The sequence below is a fragment of the Trachypithecus francoisi genome, unplaced genomic scaffold, assembly GCF_009764315.1.
Source record: "Trachypithecus francoisi isolate TF-2019V2 unplaced genomic scaffold, Tfra_2.0 Lachesis_group10, whole genome shotgun sequence".
Taxonomy (NCBI): domain Eukaryota; kingdom Metazoa; phylum Chordata; class Mammalia; order Primates; family Cercopithecidae; genus Trachypithecus; species Trachypithecus francoisi.
Window position 1 is genome coordinate 83,141,161 of NW_022681455.1, and position 25,798 is coordinate 83,166,958.

The following is a 25,798-nucleotide window of genomic DNA, read 5'->3' on the forward strand; positions in this document are numbered from 1 at the left end:
GGTTGAGGTGGGAGGATTACTTGAACCCAAGACGTTGCAGTGAGCTATGATTGCAGCACTGTGCTCCGGCCTGGGCAACAGAGCAAGACCCTGTCAAAAAAAAAAAAAAAGAAAGAAAAACAAAAGAAAAGGAAAGGAAAGGAAAGAAAGGAACTTTGGGAAACAGCAAGTAGAGAAATGCCTGGTATGTTTGGGAAACAGAATTTCACTGTGGCTGAAAACAGAGGAGTTGTATAAACAGTAGCAAGAGAGAGACCAAAAACGTGAAGTGAAGTGCTCAGAGATGGGAGGGTCTAGTGTTTGATGAGAATCATGGAAGAAATGGAATTGGCACTGGGCTATAATGGATGCTTAGGATTTGGACATGATACCTTGCAGGTTAAGTAACAGTGAAATAGAACAGTGGATCTGCAAAAATCAACTGCGGGATAGATTCTGGGAGTGTTAAAGAGCAAACAGCCCACGTCTTTTAGTGAAAATGGCAAGTTTTGAGACATGCCTCCATAGTTGTAGGCCACTGCTGTTCTACGAGTTTAAGATTCTTCACTGTGGCCAGGCACAATGGCTCACGCCTGTAATCCCAGCACTTTGGGAGGCTAAGATGGGAGGATCACTTGAGCCTGGGAGTTTGAGACCAGCCTGGGCAACATAGCAAGACCTTTGTCTCTACAAAACAAAACGAAACAAACAATTAGCCAGGTGTGGTGGTGCACGCTTATGGTCCCAGCTGCTCAGGAAGCTGAGGCAGGAGGATCACTTGAGTCCGGGAGGTCAAAGCTGCTGTGAGTTGTGATCCCACCATTGCACTCCAGCCTAGGCAACAAAGCAAGACTCCGTCTCATTTTTTTTCTTTTTTTCTTTTTTTTTTTTTGAGATGGAGTTTCGCTCTTGTCACCCAGGTTGGAGTGCAATGGCGCAATCTCGGCTCACTGCAAATTCTGCCTTCCGGGTTCAAGTGATTCTCCTGCCTCAGCCTCCTGGGTAGCTGGGATTACAGGTGTTAGCCACCACGCCCAGCTAATTTTTGTATTTTCAGTAGAGATGGGGTTTCACCACGTTGGTCAGGCTGGTCTCGAACTCCTGACCTCAGATGATTCACCTGCCTCGGCCTCCCAAAGTGTGGAAATTATAGTTGTGAGCCACCGTGTCTGACCTCATTTTTAAAAATAAATAAAATAGCCCGGGCACAGTGGCTCATGCCTATAATCCCCATACTTTGGGAGGCTGAGGCAGGTGGATCATTTGAGCCCAGGGGTTTGAAACCAGCCTGGGCAACATGGCAAAGCCCCATTTCTACTAAAAACACAAAAATTAGCCAGACGTGGTGGCACGTGCCTGTAATCCCAGCTACCCAGGAGGCTGAGACACGAGACTCGCTTGAACCTGGGAAGCCGAGGTTGCAGTGAAGTGAGATCATGCCACTGCACTCCAGCCTGGGCAACAGAGCGAGACTCAGTCTCAAAAAATAAAAATAAAATATTAAAATAAAATTAAAAATCTAAAAAAAAAAAAAAAAAGCAAAAAGGCCTGGTGTGGTGGCTCATGCCTGTAATCTCAGCACTTTGGGAGGCTGAGGCGGGTGGATCATCTGAGGTCAGAAGTTCGAGATCAGCCTGGCCAACATGGTGAAACCCCATCTCTACTAAAAAAATACAAAAATTAGCTGGGGGTGGTTGTGGGTGCCTGTAATCCCAGCTACTCGGGAGGCTGATGCAGGAGAATGACTTGAACCTGGGAGGCAGAAGTTGCAGTGAGCCGATATCATACCATTGCACTCCAGCCTGGGCAACAAGAGTGAAACTCCATCTCAAAAAAAAAAAAGAAAAGGATTCCTCATTGGTATCATAGGCACCTAAATCTTAACTCACAGGGAGTTTTGCAGCTAAGATCTGATCAGGTGCACAGAAACTCAAATGCTCTACAAATGTTCACTTTTGTTGACTTAAAGTAAAAACTGAGTAGTTTTTGCATTAGCTGAAATTTTGGGTTCTAGCAACAGCATGGATGATCAGAATCCAATTGTTATTTCCGAGGAGAGAATACACCTACGCCAGCCAGTTCTCCAAAGGCACCCCTACCCTTACCCGCCCATTTTTGCCGTTTCCAGAGCCAAGTATCTGTGGCTGGGAATCAAGCCATCTGGGTTTGAGACCTGCTTTTGCCATTGTCTTCTGGGTGACCTTGAGCAAGTGGCTTTTTTGTCTATGAACTTCCTCTCTGTAGAATGGTGGCTGGGATTTGGCTAGCCCAGCGGCTTCCCTCAAGAGGCCAGGGAGGCAATATAAATAAGTGAATGAGGAGTGTTAGAAATTTTTTGACAATCTGGAGAGTGAATGCTAAACCCAGTGGCATTCAGTTTTTAAAAACTCACCGACTCCAGGGAAGTGGCTCACACCTGTAATCCCAGCACTTTGGGAGACCGAGGCCAGTGGATCACCTGAGGTCAGGAGTTCAAGACCAGCCTGAGTAACATGGTGAAACCCCATCTCTACCAAAAAAAAAATTGGAAAATGAGCTGCTGGGTAGGGTGTGCATGTTGTAGTCCCAGCTACTGGAGAGGCTGAGGTGGGAGAATCACTTGAGTCTAGGAGATCTAGGCTGCAATGAGCTGTGATCACACCACTGCACTCCAGCCTGGGCAACAGAGTGAGACCCTGTTTCTAAAAAAGTAAAAAATAAAAAAAACCCAGGCTGGGCGCAGTGACTCATGTCTGTAATCCCAGTATTTTGGGAGGCTGAGGCAGGCAGATCACTTAAGGCCAGGAGTTCAAGACCAGCCTAGCCAACATGGTGAAACCCCTATCTCTCCTAAGAATACAAAAATTGGCCAGGCACAGTGGCTCATGCCTGTAATTCCAGCACTTTGGGAGGCTGAGGCAGGCAGATCACCTGAGGTCAGGAGTTTGAGACCAGCCTGACCAACCTGGAGAAACCCCGTCTCTACTAAAAATACAAAAAAATTAGGCAGGCGTAGTAGCACATGCCTGTAATCCCAGTTACTCAGGAGGCTGAGGCAGGAGAATCGCTTGAATCCAGGAGGCGGAGGTTGTGGTGAGCCAAGATGGTGCCATTGCACACCAGCCTGGGCAACAAGTGTGAAACTCCATCTTAAAAAAAAAAAAATTAGCTGGGCATGGTGCTGCACACCTGTAATCCCAGCTACTTGGGAGGCTGAGGCATGAGAATTGCTTGAACCTGGGAGTCAGAGGCTGCAGGGAGCCGAGGTCATACCACTGCACTCCAGTCTGGGCGACAGCGTAAGACTCTGTCTAAAAAAAAAAAAAAAAAAAAAAAAAGCCCAGTGAGTGGCCAAACAACACCCCAATTCAGCTCACATCCCCAGTTTGAGATCCCTTGAGGCCTGCCCTAATGCTTAATTGTTATGACTGACTCCTTCCCAGCCTTTGAGGAGGATCGCTGCTTCGCCCCCTTCCTGGCACACGGAAACGTCACTACCACGGACCCTGAGTATCGCCCAGGGGCACTGGCAACCTTCTCGTGCCTCCCAGGATACGCGCTGGAGCCCCCTGGACCTCCCAATGCCATCGAATGTGTGGATCCCACAGAACCCCACTGGAACGACACAGAGCCGGCCTGCAAAGGTGAGCCTTCTTCTTCGCAGGTAGGTCCTTCAGTCCATGATGCCCCCTGAACTGGAAATCCCAGCAAGGCCATTCAGAAAGGAAGGCTGCATATCCAGACCTAATCGACCCAAGCCTTGAGTAAATCCCTGTCCCTTCAGAGACTGTTTTCTTAGCTGAATGACTGGTGGGCTTGTTACTGAATGCAGGGGTCACAAACGCAAATGTCTTCAAGAGCAATAACTGCTGTTGGGTTAAGTACAGATTGGGCAGGCTGGAGAGTGGGTGGGGTTTGTTAAGAGCAGGACTGGATATTGAACACAAAAGGACCTAGACGTGGCAAGAAACAGGCGGATCATGGCTGGGTGCAGTGGCTCATGCCTGTAATCCCAGCACTATGGGAGGCAGGGGCAGGTGGATCACCTGAGGTCAGGAGTTCGAGACCAGCCTGATCAACATGGAGAAACCCTGTCTCTACTTAAAATACAAAATTAGCTGGGTGTGGTGGTGCATGCCTGTAATCCCAGCTACTCGGGAGGCTGAGGCAGGAGAATCGCTTGAACTCAGGAGGTGGAAGTTGTGGTGAGCCGAGATCACGGCACTGCACTCCAACCTGGGCAACAAGAGTGAAATTCTTTCTCAAAAAAAAAAAAAAAAAGAAAGAAAAGAAAAAGAAACAGGTGGATAAAGCCAGGCGCAGTGGCTCAGGCCTGTAATCCCAACACTCTGGGAGGCTCAGGCGGGCGGATCACCTGAGGTGAGAAGTTGGAAACCAGCCTGGTCAACATAGTGAAACTCCATCTCTACTAAAAATACAAAAAATAACCGGGCATGGTGGTGCATGCTTGTAATCCCAGCTACTTGGGAGGCTGAAGCACGAGAATCGCTTGAACCTGGGAGGTGGAGATTGCAGTGAGCCGGGATTGTGCCACTGCACTCCAGCCTGGGCGACACAGTGAGACTCCGTCTAAAAAAATAAAAATAGGGGCCGGGCGTGGTGGCTCATGCCTGTAATCCCAGCACGTTGGGAGGCCGAGGCAGGCGGATCACGAAGTCAGGAGATGGAGTCTATCCTGGCTAATACGGTGAAACCCCATCTCTACTAAAAATACAAAAAAAATTAGCCAGGTGTGGTGGTGGGCGCCTGTAGTCCCAGCTGCACGGGAAGCTGAGGCAGGAGAATGGCGTGAACCCGGGAGATGGAGCTTGCAGTGAGCTGAGATTGCGCCACTGCACTCCAGCCTGGGCGACAGAGCGAGACTCCGTCTCAAAAAAAAGTGAAAAAATAAATAAATAAAAATAAAAATAAAAGAATAAAAGAAGCAGGTGGATCATAGGTAATAGGAAACAAGTGAGGTGATGTGGTGCATGCATCACGAGTAGTGAGGACCGTGGTGAAATGGAGACGGCATGCCTACCCGGGTCCCGAACCTGACACCCCTTTTTCCCTAGCCATGTGTGGAGGGGAGCTGTCGGAGCCAGCTGGCGTGGTCCTCTCTCCCGACTGGCCCCAGAGCTATAGCCCGGGCCAGGACTGCGTGTGGGGCCTACACGTCCAGGAAGAGAAGCGCATCTTGCTCCAAGTTGAGATGTATGTTTGGGTCCTGCAGAGGGTGCGACGGGTGTAGGCTCAGGAAAGTGTGGTATGCCAATGCACTAGCCTGCATTCTGAGCCTGCCTGGCTCTTGCGTATCTATCCAGAATTCGGTGGATAGGCTGGTGCACTAAGGGTTCAGGATAGAGGTGAGAGAGCTGGGCTCAAATCACGTATTAGCCAGGCAACCTCGGACAAATAAATAGGGCAATGCAGCCTTCCTTGGGGGCTATTGTGAACAAGGGGCTCCGGCCTGGTGCCTCTCACTCTTTGGAGGTTTCTGAGACTGCCCGTGGAGCTACTTCCAGGAACACAGATCCAAACTGTTGCGGTATCACCAACAAATTGGGGAGGGCTGAGGAGAATCCAGTGAGCTGAATTGGTATCAGAGGGTCTTGAGACCGCACAGAAGCTGAAGTGGGCGTGGCTTCAGAGCAGGCACTCAGGCAGAGCCTAGAGTTGTGTAGGGTAGTAGCGAATTTGGTCTATGCTTGGCCAGAGCAAGAGTTGGGCTAGGCTTTGGATCCCATGGTGATGAAGGAGGGACTGGACAGTGGGCGGAGTTAGTACTGAGCAAGGTTAGGGTTTGGGAGGTAGGACATGGGAGGAGCCATAGACTAGAGGAAATTATGGGCGGGGCTGGAGAGTAGGCGGGGCTACCAATGAGCAGAGTTGAGATTGGGGCAGAGCTGGATGGGAGGGGCCAGTCGCAGCCCCGCCCCATTGTCTGATCCCACTCCCTGCAGATTGAATGTGCGGGAGGGGGACATGCTGACACTGTTCGACGGGGACGGTCCCAGCGCCCGAGTCTTGGCCCAGCTGCGGGGACCTCAACCGCGCCGCCGCCTCCTCTCCTCTGGGCCCGACCTCACACTGCAGTTTCAGGCACCGCCCGGGCCCCCAAATCCAGGCCTGGGCCAGGGCTTTGTATTGCACTTCAAAGGTACTGAGGGATAGAGTCCCGGAATGGGCAGGGGTCGGGCAAGCCGGAGATCCCGGGAGGTGGCCGGTCGTGGTGGCTCACGCCTGTTATCCCAGGGCCTTGAGAGACCGAGGTGGGAGGATCGCTTGAAGCCAGGAGGTTGAGGCTGCAGTGAGCTATGCTTGTACCACTGTACTCCAGCCTAGGCAACAGAGGAAACCCTGTCTCTAAGAAAGAGAGAGAGAGAGAGATCCCGGGAGGGGGCACAGAGCAAAGCCTCCGAGGCTGGAAGGGAGCCCAGAGTTAAAACGGCAGCCTCCAAACTCGCCCTCCCTCCCCTGCAGAGGTCCCGAGGAACGACACGTGCCCCGAGCTGCCACCTCCGGAGTGGGGCTGGAGGACGGCATCCCACGGGGACCTGATCCGGGGCACGGTGCTCACCTACCAGTGCGAGCCTGGCTACGAGCTGCTAGGCTCCGACATTCTCACTTGCCAGTGGGACCTCTCTTGGAGCGCCGCGCCGCCAGCCTGCCAAAAGAGTGAGCCGGCCCCGCCCGCGTCCTGTCGGCCCCGCCCCTGCCCTGTCCTGTACCGGCCCCTTTGCTTTCTGTGTTCCGTCCCTTCGCTCCGGGTCCTTCCTGGATCTTCTTCAGGCCCTGACACCATGCCCTTTAGCTCTCATTCCTCCGCCCGGTTCCCCGAAACTGTCCCCTCTGCGTCTCCCTCTCACCTTCTCCAGGCTGCATCCCTCTTCTTTCTTGCACCGACCTGGGCTCGGTCCCTGTTTCCTCGTCTCATGGCCCCGCTCCGTCCGCTCCTGATCCCTCCTCTGCGGCGTCTGAGTTTCGCTCCTAACAGGGCTCCGACCAGGTTCCCACTGGGCTCCCCGTGTCCACACTTGGCTCCATCCTTCCTGTCCTACGCCCCGCCGCAATCCCGCAGTCCTCTCAGTTGAAATTGTAGGGAGCCACTTTGCTAGGACCAAGGTTGTCAGAGCACTTGGTTTATTTGAATGCCATCACTGAAGCCCCGTGCTGGGTTGAGGTTAGGAGAAGGGGGTTCAAGCCCCTCCATACTCTTGTGGAGGTCACAATCTGGGAGTGATACGCAGGATGGTGATCACTGGGTGACTTTGGGCGAGGCACTTAGCATCTCTGAACCTTGGTTTCCCCATCGGTGGAGTAGGACTCAGGTTGTGAAGCGCAGATGGAAACTTCACAGGGCGCATGCTGCCCTGGGTGTGATGAAGGACTGTGGGGAGAGCAGTGGGCTAATTTTCTCAGGGCTGGGGCAGGAGATTTCACAGAGGAGGTGACATTTAAAGGAGCTGGGAGTGTGTATATTTTAGAAGAGCAGAAAGGGCCGGGTGTGGTGGATCACCTGAGGTCAGGAGTTCAAGACCAGCCTGGCCAACATGGCGAAACCCCATCTCTACTAAAAATAAAAAACTAGCTGGGCGTTGTGGCACACGCCTGTAATCCCAGCTACTCAGGAGGCCGAGGAAGGAGAATCGCTTGAACCCGGAAGGTTGAGGTTGCAGTAAGCTGAGGTCATGCCACTGCATTCCAGCCTGCGCCACGGGAGTGATACTCCATCTCAAAAAGAAAAAAAAGAAAAAAGTAAAAGAAAATTGAAGAGCAGAAAGGAATGGCAGCTGGTCACTTTCTTCAAATTTTGGGAAGCCAGCCCCAAGGACGTGGGGCTGTAGTTCCATGTGGCATCTGAAAGCAATGGTGGGACCCAGGGGAGAAACCTCAGGTAGCCAGATTTGGGCTGGACACAGCTCCCCGCCCCTGGAAGGACTCACAGGATATTAGGCCTGGATGAGGCTAAGAGTTCGGCTGGCCCTGCTGCCTCGGGCTAGGAGGGAACCTGCCCAAGGCAGCAGATTGAGCCTGAAGGTGTGCCAGGACCCACATCTCTGAGTCCCTGTCCTGTGCTCCATGGCTGTGACCCTGGGCAGATTCCTGCTCTGCCACTCCCTGGCCGAGTGACCATGGGCCAAGTCCTTTGACTGCCCTGAGAGCCCTGGGCTCCAAGGGAGATGACAGTGACATTGGCCTCTCAAGATAATTGGGATTAAATATTATGTTTGTGCCAGGTGTGGTGGCTCACATCTGAAATTGCAGTGCTTTGGAAGGCCAAGGCGGGAGGATCACTTGAGCCCAGGAGATTGAGAACAGCCTGGGCAACATAGGGAGACCCTGTCTCTACAAATGATAAAAAATATAGCCAGGCATGGTGGTATATGACTATAGTCCCAGCTACTCAGGAGGCTAAGGTGTGAGAATTGCTTAAGCCCAGGAGTTTGAGGCTGCAGTCAGCCGTGATCTCACCACTGCGCTCCAGCTTGAGTGACAGAGCAAGTTCTCGTCTCCAAAACAAAGAATTATATTTGGAGCCAGCCGTGGTGGCTCACACCTGTAATCCCAGCACTGTGGGAGGCTGAGGTGGGTGGATCACCTGAGGTCAGGAGTTCGAGACCAGCCTGGCCAACATGGTGAAACCCTGTCTTTACTAAAAATACAAAAATTAGCTGGGTGTACTAGCGAACGCCTATAACTGTAGCTACTCAGGAGGCTGAGACAGGAGAATCTCTTGAACCCAGAAGGCGGAGGTTGCCCTGAGCTGAGATGCGCCACTGCACTCCAGCCTGGGTGACAGAGCGAGACTCTCAAAAACAAACAAACAAAACAAAAGGCCAGGCGCCATGGCTCACGCCTGTAATCCCAGCACTTTGGGAGGCCAAGGCGGGTGGTTCATGAGATCAGGAGATCAAGACCATCCTGGCTAACATGGTAAAACCCCGTCTCTACTAAAAATACAAAAAATTAGCTGGGTGTGGTGTCGGGCACCTGTAGTCCCAGCTACTCAGGAGGCTGAGGCCTGGGAATCCGGGAGGTAGAGCTTGCAGTGAGCCGAGATAGCGCCACTGCACTCCAGCCTGGGCGACAGCGAGACACTCGGTCTCAAACACACACACACACACACACACACACACACACACAGAATTATATTTGTTTGTAAAATGTTTAGCAGGGTACCTAGCTCAGGCTTATATACAAGAAATGGCTATGATTATGATTCCTTCACAACAGGGTTGTAAACTCAAACCCCTGCAGTCAGGCAGTGTAAGTGAGTGAACTAGGCTGGGCATAATGAGAATACTGGGGACAGAAGAGCTGGGCCCTCTTTAAAAAGGGCAGCTACTGTTCCACAGATGACAAGCCATGTTGGGCTCACCCTGCTGGGATTTGGCCCATATGCTCTGGTATGGTGGTTAAATATTTTGAATTTCACCCCAGGATAGGGGCTTGGGATTTCCCCAAGCAAACTGTTTTCTAAAAGAAGCCTGAAATACAACATACATTGAATTTTGAAAAAAATTAAGCCTGTCATTCTGGTCCGAAAATAAATGCACTGCATTTTAAGTTTTTCCAATTCATGCTCTCTTCCTTCTGAGGAATTGGTGGGAAGTGCGTGTGTGTGCAGAAGTATTCAGAGGAAATGGCCCGAGGCTCAGGCCTCTCCCAGCCCTAGGCTTCTGGGAGATTTTCTTTTATTTTTTTTTTTAGACTGTGTCTCACTCTGTCACCCAGGCTGGAGGGCAGTAGTGCGCTCACCATTCACTGCAGCCTCGACCTGCTGGGCTCGAGCGATCCTCCCACCTCCAACTCCTGATTAGCTGGGACCGCAGGAGCACGCCACCACTCCTGGCTAATTTTTCAATTTGTTGTAGAGATGGGGTCTCTCTGTGTTGCCCAGGCTGATTTTTTAAGGCCCTCACTCTCTGTGACCTTGTTCTTCTGCCACCAGTCATGACTTGTGCTGACCCCGGCGAGATTGCCAACGGGCACCGCACTGCCTCGGACGCTGGCTTCCCCGTTGGCTCCCACGTCCAGTACCGCTGCCTGCCAGGGTACAGCCTCGAGGGGGCAGCCATGCTCACCTGCTACAGCCGGGACACAGGCACACCCAAGTGGAGCGACAGGGTCCCCAAATGCGCCTGTGAGTCTGGAGCACACCCTGGGAGGGTGGCTGGGTAGCCCTGGGAGAGCCTGTCTGCCCTGTGCGCAGTAGTGCAGCTGGCATGTGACTGGCATGCTCCCCGCAGTGAAGTACGAGCCGTGCCTGAACCCAGGGGTTCCTGAGAATGGCTACCAGACGCTGTACAAGCACCACTACCAGGCGGGCGAGTCTCTGCGCTTCTTCTGCTATGAGGGCTTTGAGCTTATCGGCGAGGTCACCATCACCTGTGTGCCCGGCCACCCCTCCCAGTGGACCAGCCAGCCCCCACTCTGCAAAGGTGCCTGGCCAGACAGGGCAGGAGGGGCACACCAGTGTCTGGGAAGTGACAGGGTTGGGAGAGTCAGGTAGCACATTTGAGACCAATGGGCGACCCTACAGAGCTCCCGGTTCTCCTCCTGTGGCCTCACGTCCTCACGGGTGTGTCCAGAAGCCCTGGGTCGTGTGAGGTCATGGGATTGGCTCAGGGGTGTAGTAGAGGGGGCCTTGGCTTGGAAGTCCCTTGCTCTCTCTGGATAGGCCTCAGTTTCCCTATCTCTGACAAATTCTAAAGTTTGGCTCAGACCGTCCAGGAACCCTGACTTTTTAGGGGTCTGGAGAAAGAGGACAAAGGCCCTGTGCTGGTCACTCCTCTCTCTTCCCCACCAAGGGAGAGAGAAAGTTGAAGTTGAGCAGAGGGCAGAGAGAACCAGACTGTCCAGCCCAGCCCCACTGGGCTCCCGGCCCCTCCCAGCCTCGTCCCCTCCCTGGCTCAGACCCCATCCCCTCCCCCTCCTCTCCCTGCAGTTGCCTATGAGGAGCTCCTGGACAACCGAAAACTGGAAGGTCAGTGAGGGCACAGGTGGAGACCCAGGCTGGCCAGGTCGGGAGGGCAAGGCAGAGGCCGGGGCAGGAGGCCAGGCCTTGGAGGGATGAAGCCCAGGGTTTGAGGCACAGGGCAGGAGGTTGGGAGAGCCCAGGACCAGGCCCAACCACAGCTCACCAGCCTCTCCTCCTCCTGTAGTGACCCAGACCACAGATCCATCACGGCAGCTGGAAGGGGGGAACCTGGCCCTAGCCATCTTGCTGCCTCTAGGCTTGGTCATTGTTCTCGGCAGTGGCGTTTACATATACTACACCAAGTAAGTAGCCTGCTTGGGGGCTGCCAGCCAAGGCAGACATCTTGTGGGCCTGGCACCGAACCCTGTTGATAAGCTCCTCTGTCCTCTCCCTTTCCCAGGCTTCAGGGAAAGTCCCTTTTCGGCTTCTCGGGCTCCCACTCCTATAGCCCCATCACCGTGGAGTCGGACTTCAGCAACCCGCTGTATGAAGCTGGGGTGAGCACCTCCCCTGCCCCTGAAGAGCCACCACTTGGCTCTCCCAGGACTCCATAACCTTCTCGCAAGGTCTCTGGAATCTCTGTCTTGGGAATTTCAAACTCAGCTGCCCACAGAGGCCATGTCAATGAGCACAGCAAGCCACATGTGGACAATAGGGAGCAGTGAGGACCGTGGCTAAGTGGAGGACTTGAGCCCCATCTGAAGAATACAGCTCTACCCCATAGTGGAAACTGAGGCACAATTGGCAGATCTTCCAATTATTCAAGACAAGCCAGAAATTCAGATTCTTGTGTCGTTTTACGACACTATAGGATGAACCAAACACTTTCACTGGCCAGATTAGCCCCTGTGGCCGCCTAGTCCCCAGTGGTCAATGTTACTTTAAAACCCAGGGTCATTGCCCCTCCTCCCATTCGACTGCCTCTTCCACCCCTATCAGACTCCAACAACTGACCTGATCTCTCTGTCTTCAGGATACGCGGGAGTATGAAGTTTCCATCTGAACCCCAAGACTACAGCTGCAGGACCCAGGACGCCCCTTCCCTCCTCATTCGGGCCGGGGGAAGTACGGGACCCGGTCTCTGCCTCCTGGCTGCCCTCCTCCCTGGCTGTGTAAATAGTCTCCCCGTCCCATGAGGGGGCTTCGATGGCCCTGGAGATCCTACAGTAAATAAACCAGCATCCTGCCGCCCAAAGCCGCCTCTTCTCAGTTGCCAAACGAGGGACCTGCCCCCCACCCTACTGGCTTTTGGATTCTGGGAGGGGAACTCTGCCCCCTGCAAATCTTGCTGCACCTCCTGCCCAGGGCACCCCTCAAGGACTGCCCCCGATAGCTCTACTGTTCCCTTGAAGGCACCCCCCTCCCAGATGCCCTGGCCCTAGGCCTGACTCCAGCCAGGAGGGTCAGAAGAAGGATGAAGGGGAGAGCTGGGACAAGGCCTTGCCCCCTTCCTGCCATCTCCCCAACCCACAGTCTCTCCACCTTTGCTTCTGAATTCTTGTTTTTGAGCAATAAACAGAAAATCATGACTTGTAATCGGGCCGGTGGGGTGTGGGGAGGTGGCCACCAAGCGCTGGACCACCGCTCTGGGGAGAGGGCTGGGGAAAGGGGAACAATTTGAAAAAAAAGAGGAAATGCGAAAGTGGGCAGAGGGCAGTGTCCGGAGGCCTGGCCTGGGGTCAGAAAGCCTGGCTTTAGGCTCAACCTCTGTGAAGCCCTCCCTGTGACCAGCCTCACTCCAGGCCGCACTGGCCTCTCCACCAGGCCTTGTTTGACCTTGTGGGCCTCTTCCAGCTGGAAGAGAACTGACAGGAGCCACCCATCTTCTCTTACTGCTGGGCAGGAGGCAAACAGCTTTCAATTTCTTTCTTTTTAGAGACAGGGCCTGGCTTTGCCGGCCAGGCTGGAGTGCAGTGGTGCCATCACAGCTCACTGCAACCTCAAACTCCTAGATTCAAGGGATCCTCCCACCTCAGCGTCCTGAGTGGCTGGGACTCAGTGCCTGCCTAAATTTTAAATTTTTGTAGAAATGAGATGTTATGTTGCCCAGGCTGGTCTCGAAACCCTGGCCTCAAGCAATCCTCCTTCCTCGACTTCTCAAAGTTCTGGGATTACAGGCATGAGCCACCAAGCCTGGCTTTTCAATTTGTCTTATGACCAGTTTGCCTAAAATTCAACCCCCTTTGGAGGATTTTTGTATCTATTCAAGTACACCATTTCTTCCCCCCACCCCAATCTTTTTAGCATTTTAGGCGTATCTACTGTGACCCATCTACCAATTTGAACTTGTTTTATATCCTTGGGGGTGTCCTTTTCCACTTTATCTTTTTTTTTTTTGAGACGGAGTTTCACTCTTGTCACCCAGGCTGGTGTGCAATGGCTGCAACCTCTACCTCCTGGGTTCAAACCGTTCTCCTGCCTCAGCCTCTCAAGTAGCTGGGACTACAGGCACCCATGCCCAGCTAATTTTTGTATTTTTAGTAGAGACCGGGTTTTGCCATGTTGACCAGGCTGGTCTCGAACTCCTGACCTCAAGTGATCCGCACGCCTGGGCCTCCCAAAGTGCCAGGATTACAGGTGTAAGCCACCTTGCCTGGCCTAATTAAAATTTTATATTTAAATGCAATTAAACATTTTTAGGACACTTGAAAGGATGCTGAAATATTCAGAAAGGGGTGGACTTTTAGGAGAATCTGAGGCAAACTGTATGGATTATGTTTTTTTTTTCTTTTTCATTTTCGCAACTGAGTCTTACTCTGTCACCCAGGCTAGAGTGTAGTGGTACAATCTCAGCTCGTTGCAACCTCTGCCTACCGGGTTCAAGCGATTATCCTGCCTCAGCCTCCTGAGTAGCTGGGATTATAGGAGCCTGCCACCAAACTCGGTTAATTTTTGTGTTTTAGTAGAGACAGGGTTTCACTATGTTGGCTAGGCTGGTCTTGAACTCCTGACCTCAAGAGATCCGCCCACCTCGGCCTCCCAAAGTGCTGGGATTACAGGCGTGAGTCACTACACCTGGCCTATGTTGTTTTATTCTTTAGAGACGGTGTCTCTGTAGTGTAGGCTGGAGTACAGTGGCACCATCATAGCTCACTGCAGCCTCAACCTCCTGGGCTCAAGTGATCCTCCAGCCTTAGCCATCTGAGCAGCTGGGACCACAGGTGTGCTCCACCACACCTGGCTAACTCACGCTGTTACCCAAACTGGTCTTGAACTCCTGTCCTCAAGTGATCCTCCCACCATACTGTCCGGTATGTCCCTGGGATTACAGGCATGAGCCATCACGCCTGACTGAATTATGTCTTTTAACTCTCCAAAGGACCCCACCGGACAGGGATCATTTATTAATCCCATTTTTCAGATAAGGAAACTAAGGCTCAGAGATGGGAATTGACTTCCTCAGGAGGCTCCAATAAATGGCCAAACTTTGTGCAGTTTGCGTTTAGCAATGCAAATACTAAATGCTAAAATGAATTTAGCATTTGCATTGCTAAATGCAAACTGTGCAAAGCCTAATGCACTGCTTTCTGGCTAGTAATGGGTGTGATATGTTCTCGCAGGCATGAAGCCCAAAGATCAGAGGGGAGAGGCTGTAGCTCAGTGTCCCCATCCCCAACAGTGGTGGCAGAGGTGGCTCTTCAGAAGTAAGAGGAGTCCTGCCAGATGCCACAGGCCTAGACCTTAAGGTGCTGGAGTGTGGCCAGGAGGCTGGATTTGGACCCATGTGCTCATCTGTGTCAACAGGCCAGGTGCAGTGATCCCAGTAATCCCAGCACTTTGGGAAGCCGAGCAGAAGGATCATTTGAGGCCAAGAGTTCAAGACCTGGGCAACACAGTGAGACCCTGTCTCCACAAAAAAAAAAAAAAAATTTGAGATGGAGTCTCCGTCTGTTGCCCAGGCTGGAGTGCAATGGCACGATCTCAGCTCACTGCAACCTCCGCTTCCCAGGTTCAAGCAATTCTCCTGCCACAGCCTCCTGAGTAGCTGGAGCTACAGGCACGTGCCACCATGCCTGGCTAATTTTTTGTATTTTTAGTACAGACAGGGTTTCACCGTGTTAGCCAGGATGGTCTTGATATCCTGACCTCGTGATCTGTGCTGGGATTACAGGCATGAGCCATCGCTCATGGCCACAAAAATTTTTTTAAAAAACTAAACACTCCAATGTATGCCCACATCCAGCACTCACATCTAGGAAGAAAAAAAAAGGTACCCTGTTCCACACCTCCACCCTAGAGAAACCACACATGAGCACTGCACAAGCTGGGGGAGGGAACGATCCCTGTCTCTTTATTAAAGCGCTTTCATTCCTGGTGGTGTCCTTGCTGGCTGAGGTTGGAGGGTTGTGTGATGAATCCAGAACACTTTGAAGGCTTCGGGATGATGCTGCTCATGACCAGGAGGTTCCCACAAATGGAAGTGATTAACGAGTGGCAAAAGAGGAGTTTTGAGGCATGTTCTAGGGACAAAAACGGGGGGAGGCATGAGAAGCCAGGAGCATCAAAGAGGGGCGGGCTTATCTTCCAAACTGACTGTTAGGAAGAGCTCCATAAAAGAGACAAGAAAGAGCCTTTTCACTCTTTAGACCCAAGGCTCATGTCTTTTTTATTTTTCTCAAGACAGGGTCTCCCTCTGTCAGCCAGGCTAGAGTGCAGTGGCGTAATCATATCTTCCTGCAGCCTCAACCTGGGCTCCAACGATCCTCCCACCTCAGCCTCCTGAGTAGCTGGGAGCACAGCTGTGCGCCACCATGCCCTGCAAATTTTTTAAACCTCTTGATAGCAAGAACTCTGTTTCGCTTACTGCAACACCCCAGTCCCTCAAGCAGTGCTGACACATAATAAGTGCTTAATTTTTATTTTATTTTATTTTTTTGAGACAGAGTCTCGATCTGTGGCCCAGGCTGCAGTGCAGTGGCGTGATCTTGGCTCACTGAAACCTCCGCCTGCCAGGTTCAAGTGATTCTCTGCCTCAGCTTCCTGAGTAGCTGGGATTACAGGTGTGCACCACAATGCCTGGCTAATTTTTGTTTTTGTTTTTGTTTTTTTTTGAGACAGTCTTGCTTTGCAGCCCAGGCTCGAGTGCAGTGGTGCGATCTCGGCTCACTGCAACCTCCAACTCCTGGGTTCAAGTGATTCTCCTGCCTCAGCCTCCTGAGTAGCTGGGATTACAGGTGCATGCCACCATGCTCAGCTAATTTTTGTATTTTTACAAAACAGGGTTTTGTAAAACAGGGTTTTACATGTTGGCCAGGCTGGTCTCAAACTCCTGACCTCAGATGATCTGCCCGCCTCGGTCTCCCAAAGTGCTGGGATTACAGGCATGAGCCACCGCGCCTGACCTAACTTTCGTATTTTTAGTAGAGACAGGGTTTCACTATGTTGGCCAGGCTGGTCTTGAACTATTGACCTCATGATCCGCCCGCTTTGGCCTGCCAAAGTGCTGGGATTACAGGCATGAGCCATCACGCCCAGCTCCTCCTCCTATTTCTTTCTTTTTTTACTTTTTTAAAAAATTGCCTTTTTGAGACAGGGTCTTGCACTGTCACCCAGGCTGGAGTGTGGTGGCATGATCACGGTTCACTGCAGCATCAACCTGCTAGGCTCAAGTGATCCTCTGGCCTCAGCCTCTTGAGTAGCTGAGACCACAGGTTCATGCCACTACACCTAGCTAATTTTTTAACTTTTTATAGAGATGGGGTCTCTCTATGTTGCCCAGGCTGTTCTTGAACTTCTGGGCTCAAGCAATCCTCCCACCTCCCAAGTAACTGGGAACACAGGCACATGCCATCATGCCTGGGGTATCACCATGTTATCCAGGCTGGTCTCAAACTCCTGGATGCAAGCGATCCTCCTGCTTCAGCTTCCCAAAGTGCTGGGATTACAGGCATGAGTGACCACACCCAGCCAGGAAAGTGTGTATGGCTCTAAACAAGGCACACAAAGTCTCTTGAGTCCCCTCTTACCTTGCCTGTAGACTCCAGCTGCTAAACTGCTTCTCCCTGCCCTAAGTACACACAGATGCTCACAGTGGCTCTGCGAAGACTGCTCTTTGCCTTTGTTCATGCAACCCCAACTGTTTGAAAGACTCCTACCAACCTCTTTTTTTTTTTTCTTTTTTTCCTGGAAACTTCTTTTCTTCTTTTTCTTTTTCTTTTTTTGAGATGGAGTCTCACCGTCGCCCAGGCTGGAATGCAGTGGTGCAATCTCGGCTCACTGCAACCTCTGTCACTATGTTGACCAGGTTGGTCTCAAACTCCTGCCCTGAAGTCATCGGCCCATCTCAGACTCCCAAAATGCTGGGATTACAGGCGTGAGCCAATGCGCCCTGTGGAAAATTCTTTCTTTAGGTGTTACCTCCTTCAAGAAGCTCCAAAGTCTGTAATCCCAACACTTTGGGAGGCTGAGGCGGGCAGATCATGAGGTCAGGAGATCAAGACCATCCTGGCTACCACGGTGAAACCCTGTCTCTACTAAAAATACACAAAAATTAGCCAGGTGCGGTGGCAGGTGCCTGTAGCCCCAGCTACTCGAGAGGCTGAGGCAGGAGAATGGTGTGAACCCAGGAAGTGGAGCTTGCAGTGAGCCAAGATTGTGCCACTGCACTCCAGCCTGGGTGACAGAGCAAGACTCTGTCTCAAAAGAAAAAAAAAAAGAAGAAGCTCCATGGTTCCTTTCCTTCCTGTCCCAGTTAAGGTTGGGATAAGAGTAATATCCCACTGTGTCCATTTCTATTATGGAAACTTATCCATACTGTATTATAATTGGCCATTTCCTTGTCTGTCCCCACACTGAACTGAACTCTTCAAGAGCTGAGACTGTATCATTAATTTCTGTGTCCCAAGCTCCTAAGACAGGGACCAGCATATAGTGCAAACTCAAAAGGTTTAGTTAATATCGAATAGCCTTGGCAGCATGGACCCTGCATGTACCTTTTCACGAGGAGTTGGCAGGAGGTGTGCCTTGCTGCGGGTACGGTTTCTGTCGGAGCGGCAGATGGTGGAAGAGAGGGGAGAGGGCTGAGAACTCAGAATTTGAGGATCAGGGCAGAACAGAATGGAAGTGCAGGGTTCAAAAATTCCCTTACCCTGCTGGGATGTGAAACCCTCGCTCTCTCCCCTCCAGGTTCCTCATCTCTCTCCCAGGACAAAGAGCATCTCCCTTGAAGCCTCACTCGCCGGGTGTCTGTGCCTCAGGTCTTGGTGAAGAATGCTGGAAGCAGAGGACCTAGTCAGAGAAAGGACTATCCCCGTGGCCAGGAAGAGGTGTGGTCAGGGCAGACGGGGTAAGGGGATTCTCAGCCAGCAGTGAGGAGTAGGTACTGGGTTAGCGGGTAGCAGGGGCACTTCACAGGTCCTAGGGCTGGCTGTGAGATGGGCGAGATGGGCACAGACTCCTGGAGAGTTCAGCTAGGGGTGGGAGGGGTCAGGGACTGGAACCAGGCATGATGGGGGCTGCGGTTCTCTAGACACGATGGTCCTGAGGCAGGGGGTTACCACGTTTGAATATCTGAGTCGCTCGGTCTTGTGTCTGTTTTTTTTTGATGGGCACAGGGTTCAAGTGGCAACAAGCAGTGCACAAAGCCTCCTCCGTGAGTTCTGCACTGATCCGGGACAAGTATTCCTCAGAACCAGACAACGAAGCCTGGGAAAGGAAAAGGCGGAGAGGTTCAGCCTGGGAGCTCCCACATGGAAGTGCTGGGTGTAGGAGTTCCCAGGCTGGGGCCTGTGGGTCCAAGGAGCTTGCTCTTGAAGGACTGGGCCTTGAGATTTAGCTAGAAGGCTCTGAATCTGGAGGAGTGGGGTTTGGTGGAGGTTTAGAGTCAGGGCCTAGTGTTCAGAGCTATGGGTCTGGGCTTCAGGACTCAGGGTTGAAGCTAGAGTCTCAGGGCTTGTGGCTCAGACCCGGGACGGGGTGCCTCTGCCTGGGAGGCCTTCACTTCATTACACTCCCACCTCCAGGGCCCCCTGCAGTGCTCACCGGACCTCCTCTCAAGGAGGGTGCAGCTTGAGACGGCCAGCTGCTCTTCTTCTCCCCCTCATTCCCCATCGGAGTGGACGCCATCCCCCTGGGAACAGTCGAGGCCTGTGTTGACCTGAGAAACCAGCCCGCTGTACCCTAGAACCCAGCTCACCACCATTCCCCGGGCCCAGGTTTAAACAAGGCCTTTAGAGGAAACATCCCGCTGCCTCATTCTCTCTCTCAAGAAAAAAAAAAATAATAATAATAATAAACGTTGCTTTATATCTTCGGGAGTGAGAGGGAACTCCCGCAACCCCCCACCCCTCACCCCTTCGCCTGGTGGGCCTCTCCTTTCTTCCCTCTCAAGCCCCTTCCCAAGCTAAGGCAGCCAACTTGACGACCCAGACCTGGCAGATGGGTGGAAACCTTGGGCTACTAGGCAGAAGGGGAGACGTGGAGGCCTAAGGACCTCTGGTATAGGTCGTGGGGGACGGGGAATGGGAGATGGGGAGGAAGGCTGGAAAAGGGGGAGCCGGCTCCGTGTCGCCACCTGCCGCTATAAAACCCTTGAAGTCTGCGGAGGTTCCGCAGCCTGGTTGCTAGGAGATCAGGGGTTCTAGAACTAAAGACAGAGGAATTTCCTAGGTCGCCCCGTTTGCTCCTCCAGCATCCCCTGAGTACCCCTCCAGGTGCCTCCTTGGGGGCAGTGACCCCAAGCGCCAGACGCTTGAGAAGTTTGGGAGGATGACGCAGGGTGGAGCCTGCGACCTAATCCTCCCATCACAAGCGACACGCGAGAAGCAAGCCAGCTTCAGGGCGCTCTGGAGCCTCTCTAGCCGCCTGGAGCCTGCGAGAGCAAAGGCGGCTGCAGACTTAGGGGGCGGGGAGAAAAGTGAGGACTGCACCAAATATCCTGGCCTCTCAGGGATGCAAAGACTCAGGAGGAGAAATTTTATCGCCTTTTTTTTGCCTCCAAGAAGTCACACCCTCCAGAAAAGGAAAGTAGATATTTTTATTCGGCCTCTTTCTCTTTTGCTCTTTCCTTTTCCGTTCTGCCTTTGCTCGACGTCAATGGTTGTTTCCTCCCTCTCCCCTTTGCGCCTTGGTACGAGCCAAGGGCGAGGAGCGGAGGGAGGAAAAGGGGAAGGAAGCTAACAGGCCTTAAAGGGGCCGCAACTATTTTTTAAGCCACTTTTTTCTCTCTCCAATTTTGCAACGACTGGCGCGGAGGAGGAGGTTCCCGAAAGCCACGCGCAGCTGGAGCAGCGGCGACCGCAGCTGGAGGCCCGGAGCGCCTGCGGGGCGGGCAGAGGCGAGGCAGGTTGCGGGTAGGAAGGGCGGGCTGCGTGCGCCCCCTGCGCCCCGCGCGTCTCGGGGCCGGCCCATGCTCCCGACGGCTGCGGGATTCAGCATCTGGGGCCGGGTTGGGGCGGCGGGGTCCAGGGCGCAGGTGGTGCGGCCGATGAGCCGGGCCGGAGGCTGAGGCCGCGCGACGGGGCTGGGACAGCGCTGGCATCTTCAGAGCAGGCCCGGGGCAGCAAGGGAGGCGCTGCGATGCCAGACGAAAATATCTTCCTCTTCGTGCCCAACCTCATCGGTGAGTGCTGCCCGCGGCCCCGGGCCGGACGAGAGGGCGAGGGGCCTTGGCGGGCTCCCTAATCCTGCCGTTTCCCCGCGACCCGTTCCAAGGTTATGCCCGGATTGTCTTCGCCATCATTTCTTTCTACTTCATGCCCTGCTGCCCCCTCACGGCCTCCTCCTTCTACCTGCTCAGCGGCCTGCTGGACGCTTTCGATGGACACGCTGCTCGCGCTCTTAATCAAGGTGACAGACACCCCTCTCAGCCAGCCTTGGGGCCCAACAACCCCCTGCTCCCTTCCCTGCCTCCTCGGGACCTCAGAGTCAGAGGGCTGTCATTCCCATCTCTGAAAAAAACAGAACAGGATGGCCTGGGGTTTTTTGTTTTGTTTTGTGTTTTGTTTTTGAGACAGCGTCTCGCTCTGTCACAGGCTGGAGTGCAATGGTGCGATCATGGCTCACTGCAGCCCCCATCTCCTGGGCTCAAGTAATCCTCCCACCTCAGCCTCCTGATTAACTGGGACTACAGGCGCGTGCCACCACACCCGGCTAATTTTTAAATTTTTGTAGAGACTGAGTCTTGCAGTGTCGCCCAGATTGGTCCCCAGCTCCTAGCCTCAAGCGATCCTCCTGCCTTCCTCCCAAAGTGCTGCGCCCAGCAAGAATGGACTGATTTTGTAGCAGAAGGGATTTAAGCTAGCTCTTGAGAACTCACTGCTTGTGAGAGGTGTGGATTAGCAAGACATGACATGGCCATGGTGCTGTTGGAGGTCTCTCTGAACACAAGTCCATTCAGGCCAGGGGCAGTGGCTCACGCCTGTAATCCCAGCACTTTGGGAGGCCGAGGCGGGCGGATCACGAGGTCAGGAGTTCGAGACCAGACTGACCAACATAGTGAAACCCCGTCTCTGCAAAAAATACAAAAATTAGCCGGCTTGGTGACGTGTGCCTGTAATCCCAGCTACTCAAGAGGCTAAGGCAGGAGAATTGCTTGAACCTGGGAGGCGGAGGTTGCAGTGAGCCGAGATTGTGCCATCACACCGCAGCCTGGGCGACAGAACAAGACTGTCTCGGGGAGGAAAAAAAAAGTCCTATCAACAGGTGTTTCCTGGAGTCCTACTGTGCCCTGCATAAGTAGTTGGGGTTCCAGAAGGCATGCTTAGAGGGAGGATGGAGAGGGAAGGGTGATGGCTTTTGGAGGGTTCACTAATTTTTTAATCTATTCTCCAGACCCAACTCTAAGGCTTCACCTGAGGCATCAAGTCTCTTTTTCTAGCCCTGGAGCCTTGGTTCTGGGGTTTATGAGCTGCAGACATAGCTTTGCTCTCCTCCTACCCTGTTCCCTTCACTCTCATGCCTTTCTCAGTTCATGCCATGCTGACCTTTGCCCACTAACCTCACACACAGCCTGTTTTCCAACCTGCGTTCCTCCCCAGGCAGGTGGACACTTCCAGTCTTCGTTTACACCCTCCATCAGAGTGATAAACCAAATATGGACACCTGTCCTGCATCCTCTGCACCATAATAGCCCCTGCCCACCTAATCTTCCAGGAACCCGGTTTGGGGCCATGCTGGACATGCTGACGGACCGCTGCTCCACCATGTGCCTGTTGGTCAATCTGGCCCTGCTGTACCCTCGAGCCACGCTGTTCTTCCAACTCAGCATGAGTTTGGATGTGGCCAGTCACTGGCTGCACCTCCACAGGTCTGCCGCGATTCTGGGGGCCTTGGCCAGTTAGAGACACTACAGTGGGGTGGGCTGAGCTTAGATGGAAGGGTGTCTGGGATAGCACTAGGCGTCCTGGAAGGGCTCCTTTTTAGCTCTGCTTTGTAGAAGGACCCCAGGCAAACACGCCTCTCTTTAAAGCTTCAGTCATGTTTACAGTTGCATTAAGCAATTCTTAGGACTCTTCTAGCTGGATATTCTAGGATTCCAAATAGGTGACAGCTCATAGGAAGGGGCATGGGAGCTTTCAAATGTGTCATTTGAATCCTGACTCTGCCCCGAAATAGGTAACTGGCTTTGGGCAGGATATTGGTCCTTAGCCGTGCCCAGTTTTCCATCTGTACAATAGGTGTTAACATGAGGATCGGATGCACAGTAGTGGTCGTGAAACCTCATGGGTTCCCCTGTTTTCTCCCCAAGTTCTGTGGTCCGAGGCAGTGAGAGTCACAAGATGATCGACTTGTCCGGGAATCCAGTGCTTCGGATCTATTACACCTCGAGGGTAAGCATTTCCTGCACACCCCGCCCCTCAGGCTCTTGGCTGTGGGAAGCCCTGAGCTGAACCCTGGTCCTAGACTAGGAGAAGGCAAGGGCACAGAGCAGGGCCTGCCCAGTCACTCCAGGAGGAGGGGCCTGTAAGCTGAGGTGTGGAGGAGGAGGATTGGTGGGGAAGGCCTGTGTAAATTACTCCAGGGAACAAGTGGGAATGAGGCCTGCAATGAGGAGGGACTGAAAGAGGAGAGGGAAATAAGCCAGAGAGGTTTGCAGGGCTGGAGTGTGGACTTGATTTCAGGAACACAGGCAGCCTCTGGAAGGATTTTTAAAAAGATAATGGCTGGGCATGGTGGCTCATGCCTGTAATCCCAGCGCTTTGGGAGGCTGAAGTGGGGGGATTGCTTGAGGCCAGGAGTTTGAGACCAGCCTGGGCAACAAAGTGAGACTCTGTTTCCACACACACACACACAAAAAACCTTGAATTAGCTTAGCCAGGCACAGTGGTGCACGCCTGTAGTCTCTACTTAGGAGGCTAAGGTGGAAGGATTGTGTGAGACCAAGGTTTTTTTTTCTTTTTTTTTTGAGACAGAGTCTCACTCTGTCACCCAGGCTGGAGTTCAGTGGCACGTTATCGGCTCAGTGCAACCTCTCTGCCTGCTGGATTCCAGCGACTCTTGTGCCTCAGCCTCCTGAGGACTACTAGGAGTCTAGGACTACTAGGACTACGGGCATGCACCACCACATTCGGCTAATTTTTGTATTTTTAGTAGAGAGGGATTTCGCCATGTTGGCCAGGCTGGTCTCAATCTCCTAACCTCAGGTGATCTGCCTGACTTAGCCACCCAAAGTGCTGAGACTACAGGCGTGAGCCACCGCGCCCGGCTGAGACCAGGAGTTTTGAGGCTGCAGTGCTATGATCATACCACTGCATTCCAGCCTGGATGACAGAGCGAGACCCTGTCTCTAAAAAAGAAAAAAAATAATAATATGCTGAGATTGCACCCTCATTAGTGCTGGGGGGCAGGGGGTGGCACACGCCTGCCTGTTGCTAATGTGGCCTGTTTGCTGTGTGTGCAGCCTGCTCTGTTCACCTTGTGTGCTGGGAATGAGCTCTTCTACTGCCTCCTCTACCTGTTCCATTTCTCTGAGGGACCTTTAGGTATGAGATGAGGGGCGGGGCAGGAGGATGGGACGGGGATCTGGCCTCCCCCAGGGAGATGGAGGTCCCCTCCTTCGGGCCCCAAACTTCCCTGCTGCCTTCCTGCAGTTGGCTCCGTGGGACTGTTCCGGATGGGCCTCTGGGTCACTGCCCCCATCGCCTTACTGAAGTCGCTCATCAGTGTCATCCACCTGATCACGGCTGCCCGCAACATGGCTGCCCTAGACGCAGCAGACCGCGCCAAGAAGAAGTGACACAGGAGCCCTGGGTCCTGGCTGCCCACCTGCCCTGGGAGTCTTGCTGTGCCACACAGCTCCCCACCCCCTGCTAGGAGGTCCCAGTCTCACACCTTCCTCATGTGTTGTTCTACCTGCTGGGATGGGGGTCAGCCTCTCTTTGGTGACGTCACGTTCTCTGGGATCCCGAGAACCCAGGCCTCAAATCAGCGAGGTTACGCGGGAGTCCCCATGCATACAGGCGGTGCTCCTGGGGTGCCAGGACCGGGCAGTGTCACGCCCTGCTGGCTCAGCCCTGGGGTCCGAGATGCTAGGGACAGTTGAGTGAGGGAGATGGTGTGAGGGCCGCGTTTCCCGAAAGGCAGGGTAGTCAGACCTCCGCCCCCAGCTAGAGCAAGTCTGGGACACTGTGCCTAGGAGGGAAGAAACCGTCCACAGCCTTCCCCATCGCCGGCTTCTCTGTCCTGTCTACCCTGGTCCTGGCGGGACTTCACTATTTGACTTGCTTTCCTTTCAGATATTCTTGGCTCAGGGCCTGGGTTGAGGGAGCTTAGGGAAGGACGTCCGTCTGGGTGCTTTTCCTCCAGTTTGCTGGCTGGCTTCTCCGTCTATCCACAGTGACCTCACAGAGAGGCCCTCCTGCCACCCATGCTTATGCGGTGTCCCCCACTTGTTTGATCTCACTGACCGTCTACATGTATTTATATTCTTGGTATTTTCTACCCTCACTGGAATGTAAACTCCATGAAGGCACAGACTTTTCTTGTTCCCTTCTGTATCCCTAGAATAAGACCAATCTGAACCTGGCATATAGTAGCTGCTTAATAAATATTCGTCCGTCAATGAGTTGGTTTCTCAGAGTGTGGTCCTTAGACTGCCTGTGGAATATTCTATTTCTCTTTCTTTCTTTCCTTTTCTTTTCTGTTTTTTTTTTTTTTTTTTAGAGACAGAGTCCTACTCTCTTGTCCAAGCTGGAGTGCAATGGTGCAATCATAGCTCACTGTAGCCCCAAACTCCTGACCTTGAGTGATCCTCCTGCCTTAGCCTCCCAAAGTGCTGGGATTACAGGTGTGAGCCACCAAGCCTGGCTGGATATTTCTTTAAAATGCAAATTCAAGCCAGGTGTGGTGGCTCACGCCTGTTATCCCAGCATTTTGGAAGGCCAAGGTTGGGTAGATTGCTTGAGTGCAGGAGTTCGAGGCCAGCCTGACCAACATGGTGAAACCCCATCTCTACAAAAAATACAAAAATTAGTCGGGTGTGGTGACATGTGTCTGTAGTCCCAGCTACTCAGGAGGCTGAGGTGGGAGGATGGCTTGAGCCTGGGAGGCAAGAGGGAGAGGTTGCAGTGATCCATAATGGTGCCATTCCAGCGTGGGAGGCAGAGCCAGGCAGTCTCAAAAAAACAACTTTGGCCCGTCTTGGAGGCTCACACCTGGACTGTAATCCCAGCACTTTGGGAGGCTGAGGTGGGAGGATCACTTGAGCCCAGAAGTTCAAGACCAGCCTGGGTCACATGGCAGGACCGCGTCTCTATGAAAAAAAAAAAAAAATACAAAAATTAGCCAAGTGTGGTGGTGTATGCCTTAGTCCCAGCTACTGGGGAGGCTGCAGTGAGAGGACTGAATGAGCCTGGGAGGTCAAGGCTGTAGTAAGCCATGATCATGCTACTGTACTCCAGCCCGGATGACAGAACAAGA

General features: G+C 53.0%; 2 protein-coding genes and 2 long non-coding RNA genes across 12 annotated transcripts in view; 2 read left to right on the top strand and 2 right to left on the bottom strand.

The window, feature by feature from the left end:
• SEZ6L2 (seizure related 6 homolog like 2) overlaps nucleotides 1-12,478 on the top strand; it is a 30,273-nt gene extending 17,795 nt beyond the window's left edge. For 3 of the 4 annotated variants that reach the window (XM_033218070.1, XM_033218067.1, XM_033218071.1), the window contains 10 exons: nucleotides 3,402-3,602; nucleotides 5,034-5,172; nucleotides 5,922-6,118; nucleotides 6,442-6,636; nucleotides 9,914-10,105; nucleotides 10,212-10,403; nucleotides 10,910-10,948; nucleotides 11,127-11,244; nucleotides 11,343-11,439; nucleotides 11,916-12,478. In XM_033218070.1, coding sequence (XP_033073961.1) covers nucleotides 3,402-3,602; nucleotides 5,034-5,172; nucleotides 5,922-6,118; nucleotides 6,442-6,636; nucleotides 9,914-10,105; nucleotides 10,212-10,403; nucleotides 10,910-10,948; nucleotides 11,127-11,244; nucleotides 11,343-11,439; nucleotides 11,916-11,945 — 1,400 coding nt within the window. In that variant the 3' untranslated portion in view covers nucleotides 11,946-12,478. The remainder of the gene's footprint in view (nucleotides 1-3,401; nucleotides 3,603-5,033; nucleotides 5,173-5,921; nucleotides 6,119-6,441; nucleotides 6,637-9,913; nucleotides 10,106-10,211; nucleotides 10,404-10,909; nucleotides 10,949-11,126; nucleotides 11,245-11,342; nucleotides 11,440-11,915) is intronic. The other variant, XM_033218068.1, reaches the window with a different exon arrangement.
• A 2,729-nt stretch (nucleotides 12,479-15,207) lies between these two features.
• On the bottom strand, nucleotides 15,208-17,929 carry LOC117087628. Its single transcript, XR_004438870.1, has 2 exons — nucleotides 17,875-17,929; nucleotides 15,208-15,402 (listed from the first exon to the last, which is right to left on the bottom strand). It is a non-coding gene; the product is annotated as an uncharacterized LOC117087628 (long non-coding RNA).
• Nucleotides 17,930-18,115: 186 nt separating this feature from the next.
• Nucleotides 18,116-19,724, bottom strand: LOC117087627. 3 transcript variants are annotated; one of them, XR_004438867.1, is made up of 4 exons: nucleotides 19,586-19,724; nucleotides 18,923-19,010; nucleotides 18,439-18,586; nucleotides 18,116-18,154 (listed from the first exon to the last, which is right to left on the bottom strand). It is a non-coding gene; the product is annotated as an uncharacterized LOC117087627 (long non-coding RNA). The 3 variants fall into 3 exon arrangements; XR_004438869.1 differs by lacking the exon at nucleotides 19,586-19,724 and adding an exon at nucleotides 19,312-19,503 and having other exon boundaries at nucleotides 18,923-19,037; XR_004438868.1 differs by lacking the exon at nucleotides 19,586-19,724 and adding an exon at nucleotides 19,312-19,492.
• Nucleotides 19,587-24,944, top strand: CDIPT (CDP-diacylglycerol--inositol 3-phosphatidyltransferase). 4 transcript variants are annotated; one of them, XM_033218073.1, is made up of 6 exons: nucleotides 19,587-20,501; nucleotides 20,594-20,728; nucleotides 22,034-22,187; nucleotides 22,629-22,710; nucleotides 23,781-23,862; nucleotides 23,971-24,944. In XM_033218073.1, the coding sequence occupies exons 1-6, from the start codon at nucleotides 20,459-20,461 to the stop codon at nucleotides 24,114-24,116; spliced, it is 642 nt and encodes a 213-aa protein (XP_033073964.1). In that variant the 5' UTR covers nucleotides 19,587-20,458; the 3' UTR covers nucleotides 24,117-24,944. The 4 variants fall into 4 exon arrangements, with proteins under 4 accessions (XP_033073964.1, XP_033073966.1, XP_033073965.1 ...); XM_033218075.1 differs by lacking the exon at nucleotides 20,594-20,728 and having other exon boundaries at nucleotides 20,090-20,501; XM_033218074.1 differs by lacking the exon at nucleotides 19,587-20,501 and having other exon boundaries at nucleotides 20,599-20,728; nucleotides 21,919-22,187.
• The last annotated feature ends 854 nt before the right edge of the window (nucleotides 24,945-25,798 follow it).